This window comes from Arachis hypogaea, chromosome 6 (assembly GCF_003086295.3).
Source record: "Arachis hypogaea cultivar Tifrunner chromosome 6, arahy.Tifrunner.gnm2.J5K5, whole genome shotgun sequence".
NCBI classification, from domain to species: Eukaryota; Viridiplantae; Streptophyta; class Magnoliopsida; order Fabales; family Fabaceae; genus Arachis; species Arachis hypogaea.
This window is the reverse complement of record NC_092041.1, coordinates 118157054-118177685: the sequence shown is the minus strand read 5'-3', so window position 1 is coordinate 118177685 and position 20632 is coordinate 118157054. Positions and strand designations below refer to the sequence as shown.

General features: G+C 32.6%; 1 protein-coding gene, 2 long non-coding RNA genes and 1 pseudogene across 5 annotated transcripts; 1 reads left to right on the top strand and 3 right to left on the bottom strand.

Annotated features, from left to right (window-relative positions):
• The first annotated feature begins 268 nt into the window (after positions 1–268).
• Positions 269–2393, top strand: LOC140173546 (uncharacterized). The gene is made up of 2 exons (XR_011862774.1): positions 269–476; positions 1322–2393. It is a non-coding gene; the product is annotated as an uncharacterized lncRNA (long non-coding RNA).
• A 470-nt stretch (positions 2394–2863) lies between these two features.
• On the bottom strand, positions 2864–5397 carry LOC112697929 (uncharacterized). Of its 3 annotated transcripts, none has more exons than XM_025751318.3 (2): positions 5177–5397; positions 2864–4043 (listed from the first exon to the last, which is right to left on the bottom strand). In XM_025751318.3, exon 2 carries the CDS (start codon positions 3430–3432, stop codon positions 3076–3078), a length of 357 nt encoding a protein of 118 aa, XP_025607103.1. In that variant the 5' UTR covers positions 3433–4043; positions 5177–5397; the 3' UTR covers positions 2864–3075. The 3 variants fall into 3 exon arrangements, with proteins under 3 accessions (XP_025607103.1, XP_025607102.1, XP_072054578.1); XM_025751317.3 differs by having other exon boundaries at positions 2864–4063; positions 5177–5395; XM_072198477.1 differs by having other exon boundaries at positions 2864–4022; positions 5177–5360.
• Positions 5398–7266: 1869 nt separating this feature from the next.
• On the bottom strand, positions 7267–10472 carry LOC112697928 (glycosyltransferase BC10-like; annotated as a pseudogene).
• Positions 10473–12480: 2008 nt separating this feature from the next.
• On the bottom strand, positions 12481–13616 carry LOC112697927 (uncharacterized). The gene is made up of 2 exons (XR_011862773.1): positions 13447–13616; positions 12481–12835 (listed from the first exon to the last, which is right to left on the bottom strand). It is a non-coding gene; the product is annotated as an uncharacterized lncRNA (long non-coding RNA).
• Positions 13617–20632: the final 7016 nt, after the last annotated feature.

Genomic DNA, 20632 nt, shown 5'->3' with positions numbered 1-20632 from the left:
GTCAATTTTTTTCTCCACTGGAGAGGATACTTATTTAATTCAATATGTTAAATTAATTGTAGTTATAGTATACAGGGAGTACATAAAATATAACTGCCTAAAAATTAAAAACTAAAAACGTTTTTTTAGGTGGTTGTATTTTATATATTTTTTATGATTATGGATTCTTTACTCCTACTTTTATGTGAGAGTATCATTAGCCAACACTAAAATAATTATAAAAAGAATCCTATTTTTTTGTTTTTAAAAAAATTAGTAATTAGATATTGACCCTCTAATTACTCTTTTTTACACATTGTTCTTTTTTCTTTAATTTCAGATTCAAAGTAGTGGTGAGAGTGAGACATTTGGTCTGCTAGAGTTTTGTTTTCCTCTTTCAATCACCATAGCGGTATAGTCATTCTCTCTTCTTCTCCCTATGCAGTCTCTCTCGTTCGTTGCCGTCGTCTCGCAAGACGTCGCCGCCACACTTGAAGGTTAGTTAATCATTATTTTTTTCTCAATAGTCAAGAAATTTAATTATGCTTGCAATGAAAACTTAAAAATCTATTCAGTATTTTCACTGAAAATAATTTTATTTGTATATGTATCTGGTCACTACCTCTATGGTAAATACTAAATAGAGCAGCACTATCTAATCTAGTGTAGTAGATGTAGATCAACTCAAACTTTTATGAACAGAAAAGAAAAGAAAGTTGTGGAGGCACGTGAAGTGCCATCAACTTCTGTGTATGTGTTGTGGCCAATGGCAGTGAAGGGTGTCTTTTGGATGCTTGCTTTTCTAGCTGCATAAACGGGTAATTATTGGAGAAAGAGAACCGTTATGCGTGACAATGTAAAATTGACCTCACCATTGTTTTATATTATTCATTTAACGTTTATTATAATGCTGTTGAATGGTCCTTGTTGCTAAAACATTATTATACTTTACTGCTATTACTGCTGTAACCTGTAAGTGATTAATCTTTGTTGAATGAGACTTGATTAGTAAGCTGAGTTAATTGGAATTTCTAAGGGGGGACAAAATCTAAGATAGCAGTAGCTTAGGCATGGCGGATGAACTCAATAAACTATTTATACTCAAATTGGTTTGGAATTTTGGTTTGGTTTGAGAAATCAATTCATTTTAAAATGTAATCAAACTAAACCCTTCTGGATCCTTCCAAGTTTCAGGGTCTCTATGGATGGCAAACACATTTACGTATACTATCGTCTTGGCTTCAATTTCATACCCTGCTATTCTGCTATTTTTGTTGAATTCTCTTGGTACCAATGGTGCAGGTGCATAATATCTTAATGTTTCTTTGATCACTGCTTTCAGATAAACAAGCTTTTCAATATCTTCATCTTCTATGAATGGTTTCTTGCCATATAAACTTCGTATCTTCTTCCGAACGCAATCCTGCACACTATAGAACTTGACACGGACATCAATATCTCACTCAGATTCGTGGTTTTCGAAGAACTCACGTGCTCTGATATCTTGCCTAACATTCTTTCCACTTCAGATTTTCTGATGTGGTAGAATCCAGAGATTCGCTTGGAGCTGAAGAAATGAACGACGCAGATCTTCCTGATTTCTCTCCAGTACTCGCTGCATGGAGAGAAAATCAAATCGAAACCGTTGTAAGAGAGTCTAGTGGTTCCGAGCGACGGAGGTCTGCTTGAAACGTCAAGATCATGGTCTTTGAGAACCTCCTTTGCGAGTTTCGGTGAGGAGATAACTATGGCTGATTTGAACCCTATTTGAAGGGAGAATATGGAGCCGTAGATCTTTGAGAGGTTCCATAGTTGGAGATTGAGGTTGGAGCTGTCGAGTTGGTGGAGGTTTCCGATTATGGGAAATGGTTTAGGACCTGGTGGTAGAGTGGTTCTTTTGTGTTGTTGTTTCTTTAAGTGATGAAATATCACTACTGCCATTAGAGGAATTGCAAGAAGAAGCAGATAATACAGAAATGAAAACATTGAGTGGAAGAAATTGAAGAAGCCAATGCAAGCTAAGGGTGACTAATTAGTTATAGAGAACGATCAGATACACTTTGCTGCTAAGAAAATTAAATATCTTACTATATATATAGAGTTAAACCTCTTAAAATTGATAGTTGAGAGTCGTTATTTTTTTTTGTAGTTATGATATTTGATATGATATGAAGCAGCCGAAGAAAATTCATAGTCCAAACGGAGGTGCAGTATATATTTTTTATGTTGTATATTCTGGTAAATCAGCAGAGAATTAAAACTTTATATTAAATTAATGTACTAGCAAGAGATGATATAAGACCAAATGCTCTGAATAAGAAGACAATTCCAAGTCGAAAGAGTTGTTACAATTTATATATGAAGGCTGGTGTATGTGTAGCAATTGAAGAGTATGCAACTTTTGTGTGACTCTACTCTTACATTCGACAAGTGGATTCATACTCATTTTGACAAGTTACGTTTTGTTGAATCTATTGGAATTCATTATTAATCTATTATCTCAGCTTATACAATGTACCAAAAAATACGCACGCTTTCTTGTCTCCTCAGATCAGAGGTGCCGCTTCATGAATTTTTTTTATAAAAAAAATATAAATACACAATGAAAATACTAAACAATATGAATAATGAATATATTATATATTTAATTTAATAAATATGCAGATAATTATGTTTGTTATTTTTAATTGGATGGTTATTTCTTTTAATATGCATATGCCCTTCGATGACACTAAATTCAATTAAACCAAAGAAGTAATAATATATCTCTTAAGAAGAATCGAGGGATAAATACATTACTAACAAATCTTGGAGATTAAGCTTCATAAACCTAACTACTAACTATTATATCAGATTCATCCATGAAAGTATTGGATTTTCAATGTGTCATGAACATTAAATCTGTTTGCATTCTCACTGGTGGCTGAATCATGAATTCTCAGCCTATCAAATTTGGTACATCAATTCTGATCCAATTTCTATAGCAGCAATATAAGAACAGAAGATAACAAAACAAAAGGCTAAAACAGAAGTATCTTATTACAGATTTTAACTAAATACATTTCAATAGGAGGGTTATTTTGTTATTGTCATGTTTTAAGAAGGATGGACCTTGCCAGAAGAGATTTCCTTCCAAGCAGATTTCATGGAAGCAGTGGCTGAATTGAGTGCAGCCTCAATATACTTCTTGGAAGCAATGGAGGCAGCTTTCTCCATCAAATTTCCCATCTTTCTTGCACCCTTAGCAGTGTTAACTAGGCTCTCCATTTCAGCCTTTGACATGCTCTCAAGCTCCTCTTCGAAGCGCCGGAACTCGTCCATGGCACTTTCCGTGATAGAATCAAGGTAGTCCTGAGCTTCCTGCATGGAAACCTCAGCCTCTTCAACCTCTTTCTGTTGCTCAAGTTCTGCAGCTGCCCATGCCTTGTATGACTCAATCTCAAACAGCTTCATGAGGACGATTTTTATGGTCTGGGAAACTGTTCACTTTCTCTTATCTCTCCGAAAATTGAATCCCTTGAGGTACAAGGCTGTAGTTGGATCAGGCTCGCTGAAACCGGGCATTTGAAGAAGCTTTCAATTTCCAACAGTTCGGGTAATTTTCCATATTAAGTGATTCTTGTACATATAGTTTTTTCTTACTGGCTGTGTTTTCTTGTTCTTATATTTCTTTCATCTCATGTTAATTGTTTCCAGGGAGGGTATACATGATAGATTTCGGAAACCTCAATGTTCCGGAGTTCCTGTCGATGCGAGGAGTCCAGTGGTGCTGGGATGCAATATGTAAAATGCTGAAATTGGCAAGTGAGGTGAAGCATCTTTTTATGAAGGTTGAATTCACAGGGGACTTTGAGGCTCTGCAACCCTTTCCAGAGATTGATTTTGTCGAATTTTTCAATAGCCATCCAAAGCTGCGCAAGATATAGTTTTTGAACGGAATAGTCTACTAGCTTCGTTGCTCTGGGTTTGTCTCCAAGATTTAGCTTACTTGCTCCCATCATAATTCATAACTGTGTATGAAGTCGTGATGGCCATGCTGTAATCTAGTGTGAATGATTGTGACACTATAATAACCCAAGAATCACTTGAATTGACATATCGGAGCCGTCAAAAACATTAATATATTTGTGAGAGCAAAGCAATAACAATAATCATAATAATGCAGCACAGAGCAAATTAAGCTGAGGAAGAATCATAATTTTATCACTACATACTCCATAGACTGAAAACAAATGTCAAGGCCATGATCAAACTACTAGTCGCGCCATCATAGGGCCATAAGCCATATACATTAACATCAATACAGTTATCATCATCATTCATTTTTGGCATAAGTACTTAACAGATCAGTTTCAGAATGCACCAGGCACAAAATTACTAGTGGCTATTCGTTTTTCTAATTTATAAAACAAAACAGAAGGATTATCTTATTTATAAATTTTCATTTTGAGAAATATTAGAAGACTAATATTTTTCTTTGTATTATCTTACATACTAGTCAACCTAATAGCTGCGTTGAAATCACTATTATCCCTAGAATAACATTCCTCATAGCTACTGAGTAGCAAGGCAATATCATCACTATTATCCCTAGAATCAAGGCAGGAGAATCAAATCCAATTGGCAATTTCTGAGTGTGGAACCTAATAGCGGTGTTGAAATCATTAAAAAACCTCCTGAAATTCAAATTCTAATCCCCTCTGCCTCCAAGTTTCAAGCTAGGAGAAGCAGCAGAACACACACTGTGGTTTGTGACATTGAAGTGCAAGTAATTTGATAAAGCTAAAGCGCAATTATCAGAGCCAAAGGTGAAGAACTTGGAATCAAAGGCAAATCGACTAATATGGGATACAAAATCATGGACAAGACCATGCTCTTGTTGAACACTCGCCGAATGAAACATGGTTTTTGTTCCGTGTTACTCTGCCGAGGTTACAACTACCATATGAATAAGCCAATAAAACACCGAAAACTAATAAATATAGTAGCAAGTAGAGAGAGTTGACATGAGAAACACCACCGTTACCACCACCAACAACAACCACAACGTGTGTTAACCATTTACAACATAGAAAGTGCGTGTGTGTGGAGGTCAAAGTCAGAGAGAGGGTCAAAGAGATTGAAGAAGTAACAGTGCAAAGAACAGAGAAGAAAACATACGAAATGATGAATTGAAAAGGCATAATGATTAACTAACCTCCAAGCGTTTAGGCAGAGTCCTGCGCGGCGGCGGCGGAAGCAGGGCGCGGCGGCGGACGCAGGGAGCGGCGGCGTCTGAGGCGTGTTGCGGCGACGAGGATAGGCGAACCAGAGATACAGCAGAGGAAGAAGATGAGAAAATGGCGTTGATTGAAATTGAATCCATAAACCCTAACAAGCATGCTTCTCTTTTGAGAAACTGAAACTAAAAGAAAAAGAGAAAAAGTGTAAATAACAAAAGTTAAAGGGATCAAAATCTAATTAGTAAATTTTTCAAAAAAAAAGGTATATTTTGCAATTATTTTGATGCAGGTTAATGATACTCTTAAAAAAATGTAGGAATAAGGAATTCATGGCCAATTTTTCAGGTAGGAGGTTTTGAAACTTTTTAAGATTGCGTGGAGTAGAGGTGTACATGAGCCGAGCTATACTGGGTTTGGCTTAATTCAGATCCGATCCGAAATATAGACCGGACCTAATTTTTAGATTCTAACTCGATTTTAGACTCGATCAAACCTACGCATCTTTGGGTCGGGTGAAAATTGGGTAAAAACCGAATAAAAATCGGGTTTTTAACATATAAAAATCACATAATCTCCAACCATTATTTCACAATTCACATAGTAAAATTCACTAAAAAAAGTATAACAAGAACCAACCATTCTCTAAAATTAAAGCATAACCATAATCAATACTAATATTGTCTAATAACACCAAATATTTAAATCAATACAAATAACACAGTATTATGCATTAGTCTAAAGTCTTATGCATTTTAAACATAAAACATTAACTTATAATTTTATAATGACTAATAACACAAAATATTAAAGTTTACAACATTTAAATTTCACATAAGAATAGTCATCGTCCATCACTAATAACACAAAATATTAATTGTGTATGATGACTGAGCCACCAGGCCAAATCCGGGTGACCGAACTATGATCCAGACCCGATCCGACCCGAAATAATGACCAGGTCTATTTTTGAGACCCTTACCTGACTCTAAATCCGATGAAATCACACTAAATAAACCTCTAAAGTGTTCGGAGTTGGACCGAATCTTCAAACCGAACCGGACCATGTACAACACCTGAAAATTGTTCTAGCAGAATAAATACTGCAAAATTGTCGAAAAAGATTTTCGATATATCAGAATCTTGTATTCAGATGGTGCTTCAGCCGCACAATCAAATTGAGGTAAATAAATTATTCCAAACTTTTTAAAATAATAAAATGAAATAATGAAGCTATGCACCTCACGAATTTTGTCCTCGTATTAAATTATGATTTGCCTGTCGTACAAAAAGTTTGAATTTAGTGCATGAAAAAGTTACAGTATTACTTCTTTTGATTTTTTACCTTCAGTCTTTTAGACTTTTATTGTTGTTTTCTTTTTCCCACCTGCTCTGGTTTTCAAATTTTTACTACTTAAAAAGCAATTTTTTTTCTAAAGACAAACATAACTTTTGTATTTTAACTCTTATTCACTAGAAGTAACAAAGTGTATTTTTTACGTTTGCGTTCAATTGTTAAATTAAAAAATAATTGAAAAAAATATTATTTTTTTGTTAATTTTGCTATTCAATTTCATTTGTAATAAAAAATACTAAGAATAATTATCAAAATTTTTGTTTTTTTTCACAGTTATGTTTTATAAATAAATATTTTTTATACTATTATTTTTAGTATTCTTTTATAAGTTTTGATTTTTTTAATCAATTTTTTATTTATATTTTATACTATTATTTTTAGTATATATGACAATATATGGATTTGGTGTCCAAGATTTCTTTCCCGTACCGTGGTTACAATTGGCGTTTTATTTTTATATGGATATATTTGTCAGCGTCTGTATCTTTTATAGGTATAAATGGTAATTTATTCTTTTTATATATGTAATATGATGATTTTTTGTTTGGTCCTTTTTGTTGAAGTAGGATGCTTCTAGAACATATAAAAAGCCTTGGAAGCTACTATTAATTCCCTTAAATTTTTTTTTTTAAATTACAAAGTGGTTGAGTGTCATAGAGGCTACATTTCAAGAGATTAGTGTATGTAAAGAGTTGCAAATTCACAAACAAATTATGAAGATCAAGATTCAATCATTATGTAAATTTTTAAGGACAATGGCTAATCATATACTTTGTACATCAAAAAATGTCTAAAATGGTGAACAAGAAACCCACCAATCACCATAGCCATATGATTTACTAAGCTATAAGCTAAGATTCAAAAGACTTTATATTATTGTTATTATTATTCTACATGTATATCTTTCCTATAGTTTCAATTGAAAGTGAAAAATAGCAAGTGTTAGAAGCCTAAGACCCTTGAATCCATATCCAACAAAGGTTTCAAAGAACTAGGAGAAAATTTTCTTGCAAAAAGAACACAAACTGTGGAGTTCCTTTCATGTATTTGCAATGATGACGACTGCGAATTCTAACGATAAACTCTTCTCTGATGTCTGATTTTCCAAAACTAGCCGGGTGCGCGCCACCCCGGGACCAGTCCACCCAGGTTAAGCTCCGATTAGCCAATGCTTTCCCTGCTTCAATGCTCAGCATGGTTGGAAAATAATGCTCATCAACATAACAAGCTGGTCTACAATACTTTTCGAAAATCGGATAATATCTTGTGTCTTCAACAATGCTGGTGGCAATCTTTCGATTCACTTCAAACCATTGAGAGCCTTTACGCCACTGTGTTATGTTCACAAGAGGGGCCATTTCATTCCGGTAGCGTCCCCTTCCATAAGGTCCAGGATCATCAAACACACTCATGAAGCTGTGCTTGGATTCCATGATATAATTGTAGACGAAACTGAAATTGTAGAGAGGAATGCATGATTCGGATAGAAGAACAAACTGCTCATTGTAGATGTCAAGCAATGCATTGGCAAGTAGTCTTCTTTCGGCGTCGCACATGCTCATCCTTCCCCACTCAGCAACCTGCAGGAGAAAAGAGAAATTCATGTATTTTCAATATTCGAACGAATTTAAGCACGAAAGCAACACAGGAATAACCTCAACTCTGAAATGCAGCCAAGTCTCCAGTTTATCAGGCATAATCATTTCTTTTGTAAGGGTGTGTTTGGCCGAAGGTAAAGAAGGGGCGAAAACTTTTCATGGATGATTCGATTGTGTAGAACAACTAAAATTACACATAAAGCTCGTCCATGAAAATTTCAATCCAATTTTTTCCTCCTGGCCAAACATACACTAAGAATGATCCTTATAATATGGCTGAGCACAAATTATGTAAATTCACAAAACCTTAATCTATGGTTAAAAACCTTAGGAAAACTGATTGATGCAACCACTTCCTAAAGAGAGCACAAATCATGATTACCAATTTGCTAAACTAATCCATAGTTTGTAATCTTAGATTCAGGGGAACATTTATCCATAATATGATCAAATACAGAAACCCTTCAACCTTGTTGGAGAGACAAAGAACCAACCTTGTACTTTTGACTAAAGGTTTGCGTCGTTTAGACGGCTGATCTATAATGGTATTAGAATTTTTATAGCTTCGATTGGAGTATGATCATAAACTAGATTTTAGCATATGATCAAGTAAGCTTAGATAATGTCCATGTTTCGAGCCCAAAGTACTACAGAACCAATCTTGTTCTTATTATCTTATACATAGCAACTTAAACTCTAAAACCATTTGTCCTTAAAAACTCCTCATTAAGAATATGCATCAGAAGAATCTAACAAATGTCTATCTTAATCATGGCAACAAATATCTCTTATAAGAACTACGAAAGGAAACAGAGAATAAGTAATTGCAGATTATGGACGCACCTCCCCTCGAACTCATCAAGACTAATCACTAATAATTTTGAAGAAGAAAAAAATTGCTGCATTTTCATCAAGAAACTGCTGATTTTTTGTTACTCAACTCTGTTGCACCTAAATCTACAACATAGCAAAAACGAAAAGCAAAACAGTACTAACACCAGAAGCCAGGATTATGAAAACACAAAATTCTCTTCAAGCATGTAATTGATGAACAAACAATCTAAACAACTAAACTGGTATCAATTAAGGATTACGGAATAAATTAAGTAATCCACAAATGAAATTTAAATCAACAAACTATGTGTACCATAAGAGGATCAATATCAGCATACCTTGCTAGGGATTTGCCTGTTATAAAAAACAGAAGAACGACTGAACTGAGGCTGAAACGATGGCAGCGAATGGACATATATCGAATAAAGCCTCTCATTTCCTTTGAAAAACCTCTCCCAAAGAGGTGCTAATGGCAATGGTCCCTTGGTAAGGAACATAAATGCAACCTTAGGAACCCTTTTAAAAGGGTAATCCTTGATCCTAGAACCAAATGAAGCTCTCCAAAGCAATTCTTTGTCACTCATATTGTGGATTGGATTTGAATTAGGCCGAATCCAATCTTCCAAGTCTAACAACCTATCCTGTTCCCCACGACATGGCTGAAAACTAGATTTCATCACTGATGTTGTGACAACACTCTCAATCCCAAAATGCTTAAGTGTGTATATGCTAATAACTGAGAAAACAGCACAGATTGTAACAAACAAAATAAGCACCCTCAACAACGTTATAGGTAACCCTTTTACTTGGTTTGTTGTTCTCTCTTTCCCTTCTTCAAGAACCATAGCCCTAGATTCCATCTTTCCCAATAGGCAAAACAAAATCACTAAAAATCTAACATTTCAATTACAAAACTCTTCTTCTCTTGTAATGAAGTCAACTCTGAACACAGCATCATCACTGAATATAAATAAAGGCATCAAAATGAAGGGGAGAAAAAAAATCTATGATATGGTTGTTATTTTCAAAGCTTGAATTGAAAGGTTATGGCACAACAATAAAACCGCTATAGATCTATCTAATAGGGAGTACCAATACCATAGACTGCGCCAAAAATCAAGCCTTAACATGTGATGTTGTGAAGAGTGAAGATCATCAATATGGGCACATGGGTAGTTATAAAAACATGAACTTTATCAATGATTGAAGCCAAAATTGGGGATTTTTACTATTTTATTACTGATTATATAATTGGGATCAAACAGAATTAAAGGGGTTATGCAGAAAACTAGAAACTGAAATTAAAAAGGACTTTGAAATAAGAAGAAGCAGTAGTGGCGCGAGTAACTAACAATGATGTAAAGCAATCTATGCATATCTGATATCTATGATGAATGGCATTTGTGTTTGGTACGCACACAAACAGAGTCAAAGGTTGTTGGGTATGAAGCATGAAGAGGAGTGTGTTATTTTGGAGTTTGGCACAAATGAATGAAATGTGTCACGTTGTTATTTGTCAAACCCAAATGGCCAACCTTCATTAAAGTCAGACACTGTACTTTTCACATTCCATTTTTCATCTTAGATGCTGCCGTATAATGTGGGATTCTTAGAGCATGAAAATTCCTAGAAATTTTAAATGCTTATTATATTTATTGAATTAAATCCCTTTGAGGCTTTGAATGTGAATTAATTCTAGAAGGATGCTAATTCGAACGGTCTTAAAAGACGAGATAATAAAATAAAATAAAATAGGAGTATAAATTGGTTTAACCCTTTCGATTAGGCTAAGTCGATAGTCTGACCACCATTTAAATTAAATATTTAGTTGTAAAATGGTTGTTACAATTTCGAAACATATATATACTTCTTTTAATGCTAAAATTACTAATTATATTATTCTAGCTATACCTTTTAATTAGTTGTAATTTCACATATTGTTAGCATTTTGTCGCTGAATGATAATACTACATATGATAAAAATGTGTTAAGAAACGTACTCATTATTAAATAAGTTAGCATAATATACCTCTTGTTTTTGAAAAGTTAGGAGATTAATTGAATTAGTGATTGATAGATTAGCCAGAACCAACGAAAAAGTTAGCACGGGTTAGGGGAAACTTAATTTGTCCAAAGTGAGTCTTCAAGTAATATCATAACTCTATGAATCAAATTAGTTTTCATAAAAAGTGAAATTCTTAATGGCTTAATGCAAAATACACCAACTTTTCCTTATTTAAGTGTGAATAGTGTTCTTTATTTTACCAAGGCAAAGACAAACATGCTTGACTGCAGAAGCTGCCGTGGCCCATGGCAACAATTCCATTATTGTTGGCTGCTGTCTATGTCAATTCTTCTTTCCCCCAGTTTGGAGTGGGGTGTGGGGACGCTATAATACACAAGGGTTTGGCTCCGGATATTATTACGAAGAAAAAATATAAGTAACTAACAACATTTTTGAACTATGTGAATTAATATGATTAAAAAAAATAAATTAATTTTAAATTTAATTAATAGCATTAAATTAGAACATAGTATATTTTTATTTGATTGGTAATTGTTCATATTGTTCAAAATGTTCATTGTTTACCTAGCACAAAAACATATAGAATTTAATTTTTTTAATGCATTTATTATATATATTTGGTGAAAAAAATAGATAATATATTTAATATATATAACTTAAAATATATGTTAGCAAAACTCTAAATCAAATCGATTTTGGCAGTTTACTAATCATTTTTTTAATTAAAAAAACTAGAGATGTATTATTCACAACTAATATTAGTTTAACCTAAAACCACAAGAAACATTTAAATAAAGAATGCAGCATCTTACTACAAAAACACAAGTGAATAATTATATTGAGCGCGTTATTTCACTTAAAATAAAAAAGACTTCTACCAAAAAACATGAGAGCGTTAAAACCTAGAAATCAAACAGAGTTAAATTTATTTTAATTTTTATTATCGTTTTAATATCATCAAATTAATTAGTATTTTTCACTCTACCGTCATCTTATTCTTCTGGATTTTTTGAAATGATATATCACAGTCAGACTTATCCTCCAAAGTGAATATCAATTAAAAATGTTAAAAGCATTGAAATTGATTTGTTAATATTTTCAAAATTTATTCCAGCAATATAAAGCTATAAAAAAAAGATGTGGAGTATTAGAAACAGGAAAAAGGGAAAGTGGGAGATAATGGAAAAATTCAGAATAGAATACCTAGTTTGTGAATATTAGAAGATAGCAAGACAATAATGAGATCTTCAGATGGAAATATAGAATAAGCATACAATACACTTGGGAGCCATTCAAAGATTTTTATTCATGAAAACAGAAAACGCACCACATTTGATTTCTGTGTGTCAAAATGGGAGTGGAAAACATGCAGATACTTTGAATTATCAACCACCACAGGGGTTATGGCATAAGAGGTGTCTCAGAGGTTCTCATCATTTAGAAGGTAATTCAGATTAGACAAAGACATCAATCAACATAACGCAACTTACCAAATATGAAATAAAATGTGCTTCACATCGATCACTTGGAAATAGGAAGCTGTTTCTCCCCCCTCCAAATACATCATGGTTAACATGTATAGTTTTAAGGTTCTCACGAATACAGTGCCTAATTACAACCTAAGGTGAGCTTAAAAGGTAAAACATGGAACGGTCGATTTTATGTACCCGGAAATGAGCAAACAGCAAACTAGTTTACTCTACTTCACCACCTCAAAAGTGGAGCGAAGATTGGATATCGTGACAGGGCACTCTCCTTTCTCATCATAATCGGCGAAGTCTCCATTTGACAAGTCAATATTTTCAAATCTGGTTCCCTCCAGCTACAAAGGTACAACTTGCATTATTCGGAAAATACAAAATAGGCACAAACGTGGAAAATTTATGTTGTCAAAAAATATGAAGCATGTCAAAAGTCAAAACCTCAAGTAAACAATGAAAATCAGATGAAGGATTACAGAATTTGCTGATAATCTCAACAATCATGAAATCAGAAATAACATATCCAAAATGATTTGGAAGAGAAAACAAGATGACAAAGCCAATACCTAAGGAAGTGAAGATAGATATTTCCGCATCAGGGGAAAATGATCAACTAGTACAACTTTGCATGAAAGGGGGTCTGGCTCTCACTATAAATTTATTTTGAACCTAATCATTATTGCTTATAATTATTACTTTTGTTTCAGCACAAAAATTAATATTCATGCAAGTTTTGAGTTCTTAAGTAATTTTCAAGCATAAGGGATAACGTATATCTAGTTTTCAACAGTAAACATAAACCCTGATAATGTTCACTTTTACCACCTTAGAGAAAAGCTGTATGAGCTAATTGCAGTATTTAGTTGATATATCAGCAACACTGAACTATAATAGGAAATCACACATAGTATACCACACTTAGAAAACAATGAGCAACAATAAGGAGACTCACCGACTCAGCTTTCCATCCATCAGCAAATACAAAATCCACCGGCTCATATCCCCTACAGTCAAACAACATCAATGGAGCATACTTCCCTGACTGACTTTGTGAATGAGTAAGAGGTTGGCCTCTTCCTTCAATCATTGCCACTGTACCATCCCTGCCACAGAATTTGCACTGCATGCCAAGTAAAAGTTAGAGGTGCTAAATGAAATAGAATTCCACTCAGAATTTGCACTGCATGCCAAGTAAAAATACCAGAGCTACATATCATTTGTTCTACAGTGGTGCACTCATTCAAATCAATCTTATTGAAATGAATTCAATGGAGACTATAGCCATCAAAAATCAACAGCAAAGTTTGTCTGACTAGATGACATCAGTGCTAGTCAAATCTTGTCGATATTAAAACCATTACGATCAGAGTGATACAACATTTTTGAGTCAAGTACCATGCCAACTCCATAAGAATTCATAATTTGTTAGTTCATTACTGCCCTTATTTATATTGCTAATTACTAACTAAATAAATAAATCCCTAACAACCCTTAATTGGCCTAAAACTACTGGGCTAATGGGCTCTGGCCTTCTAGTCAAAGTTCCCCCTCTATCTCTAGCTATTAAGACTATTGTCTATCCTGTAAACCTCCTTAATGGGGCCTCTCACATGTCTTCTACACATTTAATCAAACAGAAAGCATGAATAAAATTATACGGTAAATAGGGGCAAACTGTATTAGCTCATTTAATGGAAGATTACAACCAAAGTAATTGCTGGGTAGCACAGGTTACAAATTTGGTCATGCAAAAATAACAAGAGTTGATCTATTTTGTTGAATTGAATCATCTAAAAACACAGTTAACAAAAATAAAGAGCTGAAGAGTGATTAATTGTACCTTCCGAACGTAATTGAGGATCCTAGGGCAAGGAAAAATTCTGGGATAAGGCTAAATGAAACAAAATTCCTCTCAGTCTTAACTCTTAAACTAAAAACGAGCTTATATATATATATATATACTTCGAAGTTGTCAAGTCAATAAACACGAAAATTCCAGTACTCATCGAGTCTACAACCACATGCAAGAAACTATTTAGATAGATAACTTCAGAGACACCAGAGTTGCATATTCTTCGTGTTCCAGAGCGCAGCATAACTTCACAGTTCAAAAATACCAGAGCTACATATCATTTGTTCTCCAGTGGTGCACTCATTCAAATCAATCTTATTGAAATGAATTCAATGGAGACTATAGTCATAAAAAATCAACAGCAAAGTTTTGTTCTACTAGATGACATCAGTGCTAGTCAAATCTTGTCGATATTAAAACCATTACGATCAGAGTGATACAACATTTTTGAGTCAAGTACCATGCCAACTCCATAGGAATTCATAGAATTCATAATTTGTTAGTTCACTGATGCCCTTATTTATATTGCTAATTAGTAACTAAATAAATAAATCCCCAACAACCCTTAATTGGCCTAAAACTACTGGGCTAATGGGCTCTGGCCTTCTAGTCACAGTTCCCCCTCTATCTCTAGCTATTAAGACTATCATCTATCCGGTAACCCTCCTTAATGGGGCCTCTCACATGTCTTCTACCCATTTAATCAAACAGAATGCATGAATAAAATTATACGGTAAATAGGGGCAAACTGTATTAGCTCATTTAATAGGATTGGGCTTTTCATAGTAAGGAAACTGTTCTTTCAAAGGTTGAGTGTTGTAGAGATCTGATGGTTGTAATAATGTGAATTTATTATTAGTAGTAATTGAAGGGTTCTTAGAAGGTAATGATGATGATGATGATACTTTTACAACCTGTGACATTGTCATAGGTCTTAATGATAATGATTTTGCTGGTACAGGGATAATAGGTAATTTTGTTTCTTTTACTTGGTCAAAAGGTTGACCATAATCTTCACTGGAGGCTGGTTTTTGCTCCATTCTTTCCCTGCAAAAATTCTCTAGTAAGAAAGTCAGGGAGTGAATTTAGTTCTCCTTTTATATGTTCAATAGTAAAATCGAAGCATGATAAAATAGCTTGCCATCTTGCGAATATTTGTTTTGAAACCAAATTTTTTACATCATTTTCTAAAACATTTGGGGCTGCTTTACAATCAGTTCTTATTAAGAAGGTTTTATTAAATAAATCTTCTTGAAATTTTGAAACACATAATACTATGGCAAGTATTTCTTTTTTAACTGTGGGGTAGTTCTTTTGAGCTTGGTTCCAAATTCCTGAATGATATTTTACTATTTGTTCTTTTGAGCTATTAGGAGGTATTTGTTTAAGAATTCCTCCATATCCTAATTCTGATGCATCTGTTTCTACAATTAGTTTGGCCGAGGGGTCTAGTATACTTATGCAAGGTATTTCTTTTACTGCATTTTTTATTTTTATTATTATAGAAGTCATTTCTTTTGTCCATGGAGGTGGGTTTTTTCTTAACCTCTTATAAAGAGGTTCGCACGTAACTCTTATACCAGGTAGGAATTCTGCTACATAATTTAAACATCCCAAAAATCTTTGTAATTGTTTTTTGTCAGTTATTTCATTTGGAAACTTATCTGCAAATTCAATAGCTCTTTTAATAGGTACTATGGTTCCTTGATAAATTTCATATCCTAAGAACCTTACTTTAGTTGTAAAAATTTTCATTTTCTTTTCTGATAAAACTAATCCCTGCTCTTTTATAATTTCTATAAATTTTTCTAGATGATATATATGCTGCTTTATTCTTTTTGAGTATACTAATACGTCATCAAGATATACTATAGTAAATTCTATATGTGGGTAAAATATATTATTAACTTTAAGAGATACCAGATTCCAAAATTTTAGTGACTCATTAATAGGAATATTAGAAAGTAACTGTCATGATGGACCAGTTTTCTTTAATTGTTACCCAAATTATGCTATGAATTTAAAAAATGAATACACCTGGCAAGCATTAAAATTACAAGTAAGATCTGATGAGACAATTATAAATGAGAAATATGATCCATTCGAAATAATCTATAGAATATATTATAAGATTACTAAGGTTAATTATGACTTTAAAGCATTAAGACAATCTTCAAAAGAAGAAACGATAATTATGCATGCAAACCTAAAGAGATCTAATATACAAACCCCTAGAAGGTTAAGACATGAAGAATTAAAAAGCAGAATGCCTGAAGAATGGGTAATACCTGATGGTATTGAAGAACCACAAATACAAAATACGAGGATAAGAGAAATAATAAGAGAAGGTCCTGATATTAGAATCAGGATGAATAGATCCCACTCATTAAGAATTCCTGATAATGTTGAAACTATTAGCCATAGAAATTCTATAGATAATTCATCAATAGGAAATATCGATGATATCGTAGGAATTGACAACAGAAGGCCACATATTGCCACTGCTGTATATAAATCACCGTCATAATTTGATCCAAGAGAATCACAAGTTTTATCAGTAATTATAAAGGAAGAGCCATTTGAGATTGATAAAGAATGGATAAGACAAGATTTTAATGCTGATTATAATAAACCACTAAGAGATTGGTATTTTACCAACCATTCAGAAAATGAAGTTATTAGACTAAGAGAACTATTTTATGATTTTATGAAAGAAAATAGAATTAGCTTATACTTCTTTGACTGGTACGTTAATTATTACTCCAAACCCGATAAGAAATTATGTCCTTTAACAAAACCAACTGTTGTTTGGAAAACAAGCTCAGGATCAGTAATAGAATCCGAATACCCTCCTAAAGAAACTATTAAAATACCAATTGGAAAAGACTTAGAAGTTGAAGCAACACCTTATAAAGATAGTAATGCAGAAGAAAACATAGAGAAAAGAGATATTAAGAAACTACATCAACAATTAAACTTTACTAATACCATGTTAGATATAATGAAAAATCAATTAGGAAGAATGGAAAATATGGAAAAAGTTATTAAGGTAGAAAAACCCATAGAAAAACCTATATATAAATTACAAAGTTTAGATAATATTAGCTTAAAATCTAAAGTAGAAACAGAAGTTGAAGAACTAAAAGAAAAACTTAGAAGTATTAGTCTAGGAAAATTAACAATTAATACATTACAAAAGGAAGAAGAATTAAAATTAAATAAAATATCTTATAAAAGAGATTATCCTAAAACCAGAAATTATTATCCTAGACCATCACCAGTAGATGTAGGCCTAGAAGAGCGAACACAATTAGTACAAAATAGTTTTTCAGGCTCAGACTTAGTAGAATGGAATATAGATGGATTAAGTGAACAAGCCATTTTAGATCAAATGTGTAATATGACTATGGCTGCAACTGCCTATAAGATGAGAAAAGCCTCTGATAAAGAAGCAGCAATTATGATAACTCAAGGATTTACAGGACAATTAAAGGGTTGGTGGGATAATTTTCTCAGTATCCAAGAAAAAGAATTAATTATTAATAGTATTAAACAAGAAGATCAGTCATCAGACGCTACATCCACATTAATATACACTATTATTAAAAATTTTGTAGGAGATCCCAGTATTTTTAAAGATAGGATACATACTCAATTAATGAATTTAAGATGTCCAACCATGTCTGATTATAGATGGTATAAAGATGTTTTTATGTCAAAAGTTATGATAAGAGATGATGCACATGCGCCTTTCTGGAAAGAAAGATTCGTAGCAGCCTTACCAAAATTATTCTCTGAAAAAGTATTACAAAAACTACAAACACAGTTTGGGACCCAGATTCCCTATAATTCATTAACTTTTGGACAATTGCATAATATAATAGTACAAACAGGTATAGAAGTATGCACAGATACCAAGATACAACAGAAAATAAAACAAGAAAGTATCACGGGTAAAAGAGAGCTTGGCACTTTTTGTTATCAATATGGAATAACTCCTGAAAAAGCACCTAGTGGGCAGCATAAAGTTAAAAAGAAAAAATTTTATAAAAAACCTAAATATAATATAGACAAACCCCTTTATTATGAACAGAAATATCATAAAAAATTCTATAGGACTCCTAAAGGAAAACCTAAATTTCCTAATAAGAAAAAACAAGTAACATGTTGGAAGTGTAAAAAACAAGGACATTATGCTAATAAATGTACGACAGAACAAAAAATAAATAAAATAGAAAATAAAGAAATTAAACATGCTTTAACAGCCATACTAATCAATTCAGAATCAGAAGAAGAATCAAGTTATGAGGATTCTTCTGAAACTGAAGATTATTTTATACAACAATTAGACTTTATGTCAGAAGAAGAGAGCTCAGGAGGAAATAGTGGGAAAGAGGAACAGGATAATAATAATTGTTTAGGAATAGGATTATGTAACTGTAGAAACTGTGAAAAAACTGTAAATGTTTTAACTAAAGAACAAACTTCTACACTAGTCAAAATAATTGACAAGTTAGAAGATACACCATTAAGGGATGAGTTTATAAGACAATTAGCTGAATTAGTTAAAAAAGAAGAAGAAAGTAAGCAAGAAATAAGACCAATAGAAATAAAAGAAATTTATAATCGTTTTAAAAATCTACAAGAAGAAGTTTCCCTTAATTCTCTCAAAGAAGAGATAAAAAAGTTAAAAAGAGAAGTTTCAGAATTAAAACAACAAAACATTAATATGGACTACAGATTACTAAAAATAGAAGGAGAAAACATAATAAAAATCCAAGAACAATCTTTGCAAAATAATGAAGGGACTAGTAATATAACAATCCCCGAGAATTATATTAACCTAGGTACAGAAAATTATATAAATATATTAACATTATTAGTAAGTCAAAAATAGTTCACTACGATAACTTTAATAGTAGGAGAAGAAAAATTTGATTTAATAGCTATGGTAGATTCAGGAGCTGATGTTAATTGTATACAAGAAGGATTAATACCCACAAAATATTATGAGAAAACTACAGAAAGAGTCTTAATGGCAGAAAATGACAAAATGACTATAGACTATAAGTTATCCAAAGCAAAAATTTGTAAAAATAGGGTATGCTTCGCCACTACATTCTTTTTAGCAAGGAATATATCTCATCAAGTTATATTAGGAAATCCTTTTACTTTATTATTATATCCCTTTAATGTCAACATCGACGGAATAACTTGTACAAGAATCCCTAATCATCCTGTCCATTTTGAATTTCTCACAAGACCAAAACAGCATGAACTCAATATGTTACAACACCTATCTACACAGGTTAGTGTAATGGAAACAGAAGTAAAACAAATTAATTGTTTGAGTCTAGAGAAAATTTTACAACACTTACCACGTCAAGTTAATATCATAGAAAGAAAGACAAGACAAATTAACTACTTAAACCAAGAAGTTACACATAAAAGAATAGAAGAACAATTACAAACTCCAGAAATACAAGATAAAATAAAAGCAATTGAAGAAAAAATTAAAAAAGAATTATGTAGTTTAAATCCCACAGCTTTTCAACATAGAAAATTACATGAAATATCTTTACCATATGAAGATGGGTTTAATGAAAAAGATATACCAACAAAGGCAAAACCGATACATATGAACAAAGAGTATCTAGAATATTGTAAAAAAGAAATACAAGAATATCTAGATAAAGGACTAATAAGGCCTTCAAAATCACCCTGGAGCTGTACAGGCTTCTATGTGATGAAAGCATCTGAAATAGAAAGAGGTGCTCCAAGATTAGTTATCAATTATAAACCTCTAAACAAGGTATTAAAATGGATTAGGTATCCTTTACCAAATAAAAGTGATTTAATTAAAAGATTAAATAAAGCAAATATCTTTTCAAAATTTGATTTAAAATCAGGATATTATCAAATTGCAGTAAAAGAGGAAGATAGATATAAAACAGCCTTTGTAGTACCTTTTGGACATTATGAATGGAATGTAATGCCTCAAGGATTAAAAAATGCTCCAAGCGAGTTTCAAGAAATAATGAATAATATATTTTACCCACATATAGAATTTATTATAGTATATCTTGATGACGTATTAGTATACTCAAAAAGAATAAAGCAGCATATATATCATCTAGAAAAATTTATAGAAATTATAAAAGAGCAGGGATTAGTTTTATCAGAAAAGAAAATGAAAATTTTTACAACTAAAGTAAGGTTCTTAGGATATGAAATTTATCAAGGAACCATAGTACCTATTAAAAGAGCTATTGAATTTGCAGATAAG

Coding starts and splice junctions, on each gene's coding strand:
- LOC112697929 (XM_025751318.3), bottom strand. CDS start 3,432: ATGAAGCTGTTTGAGATTGAGTCATACAAGGCATGGGCAGCTGCAGAA.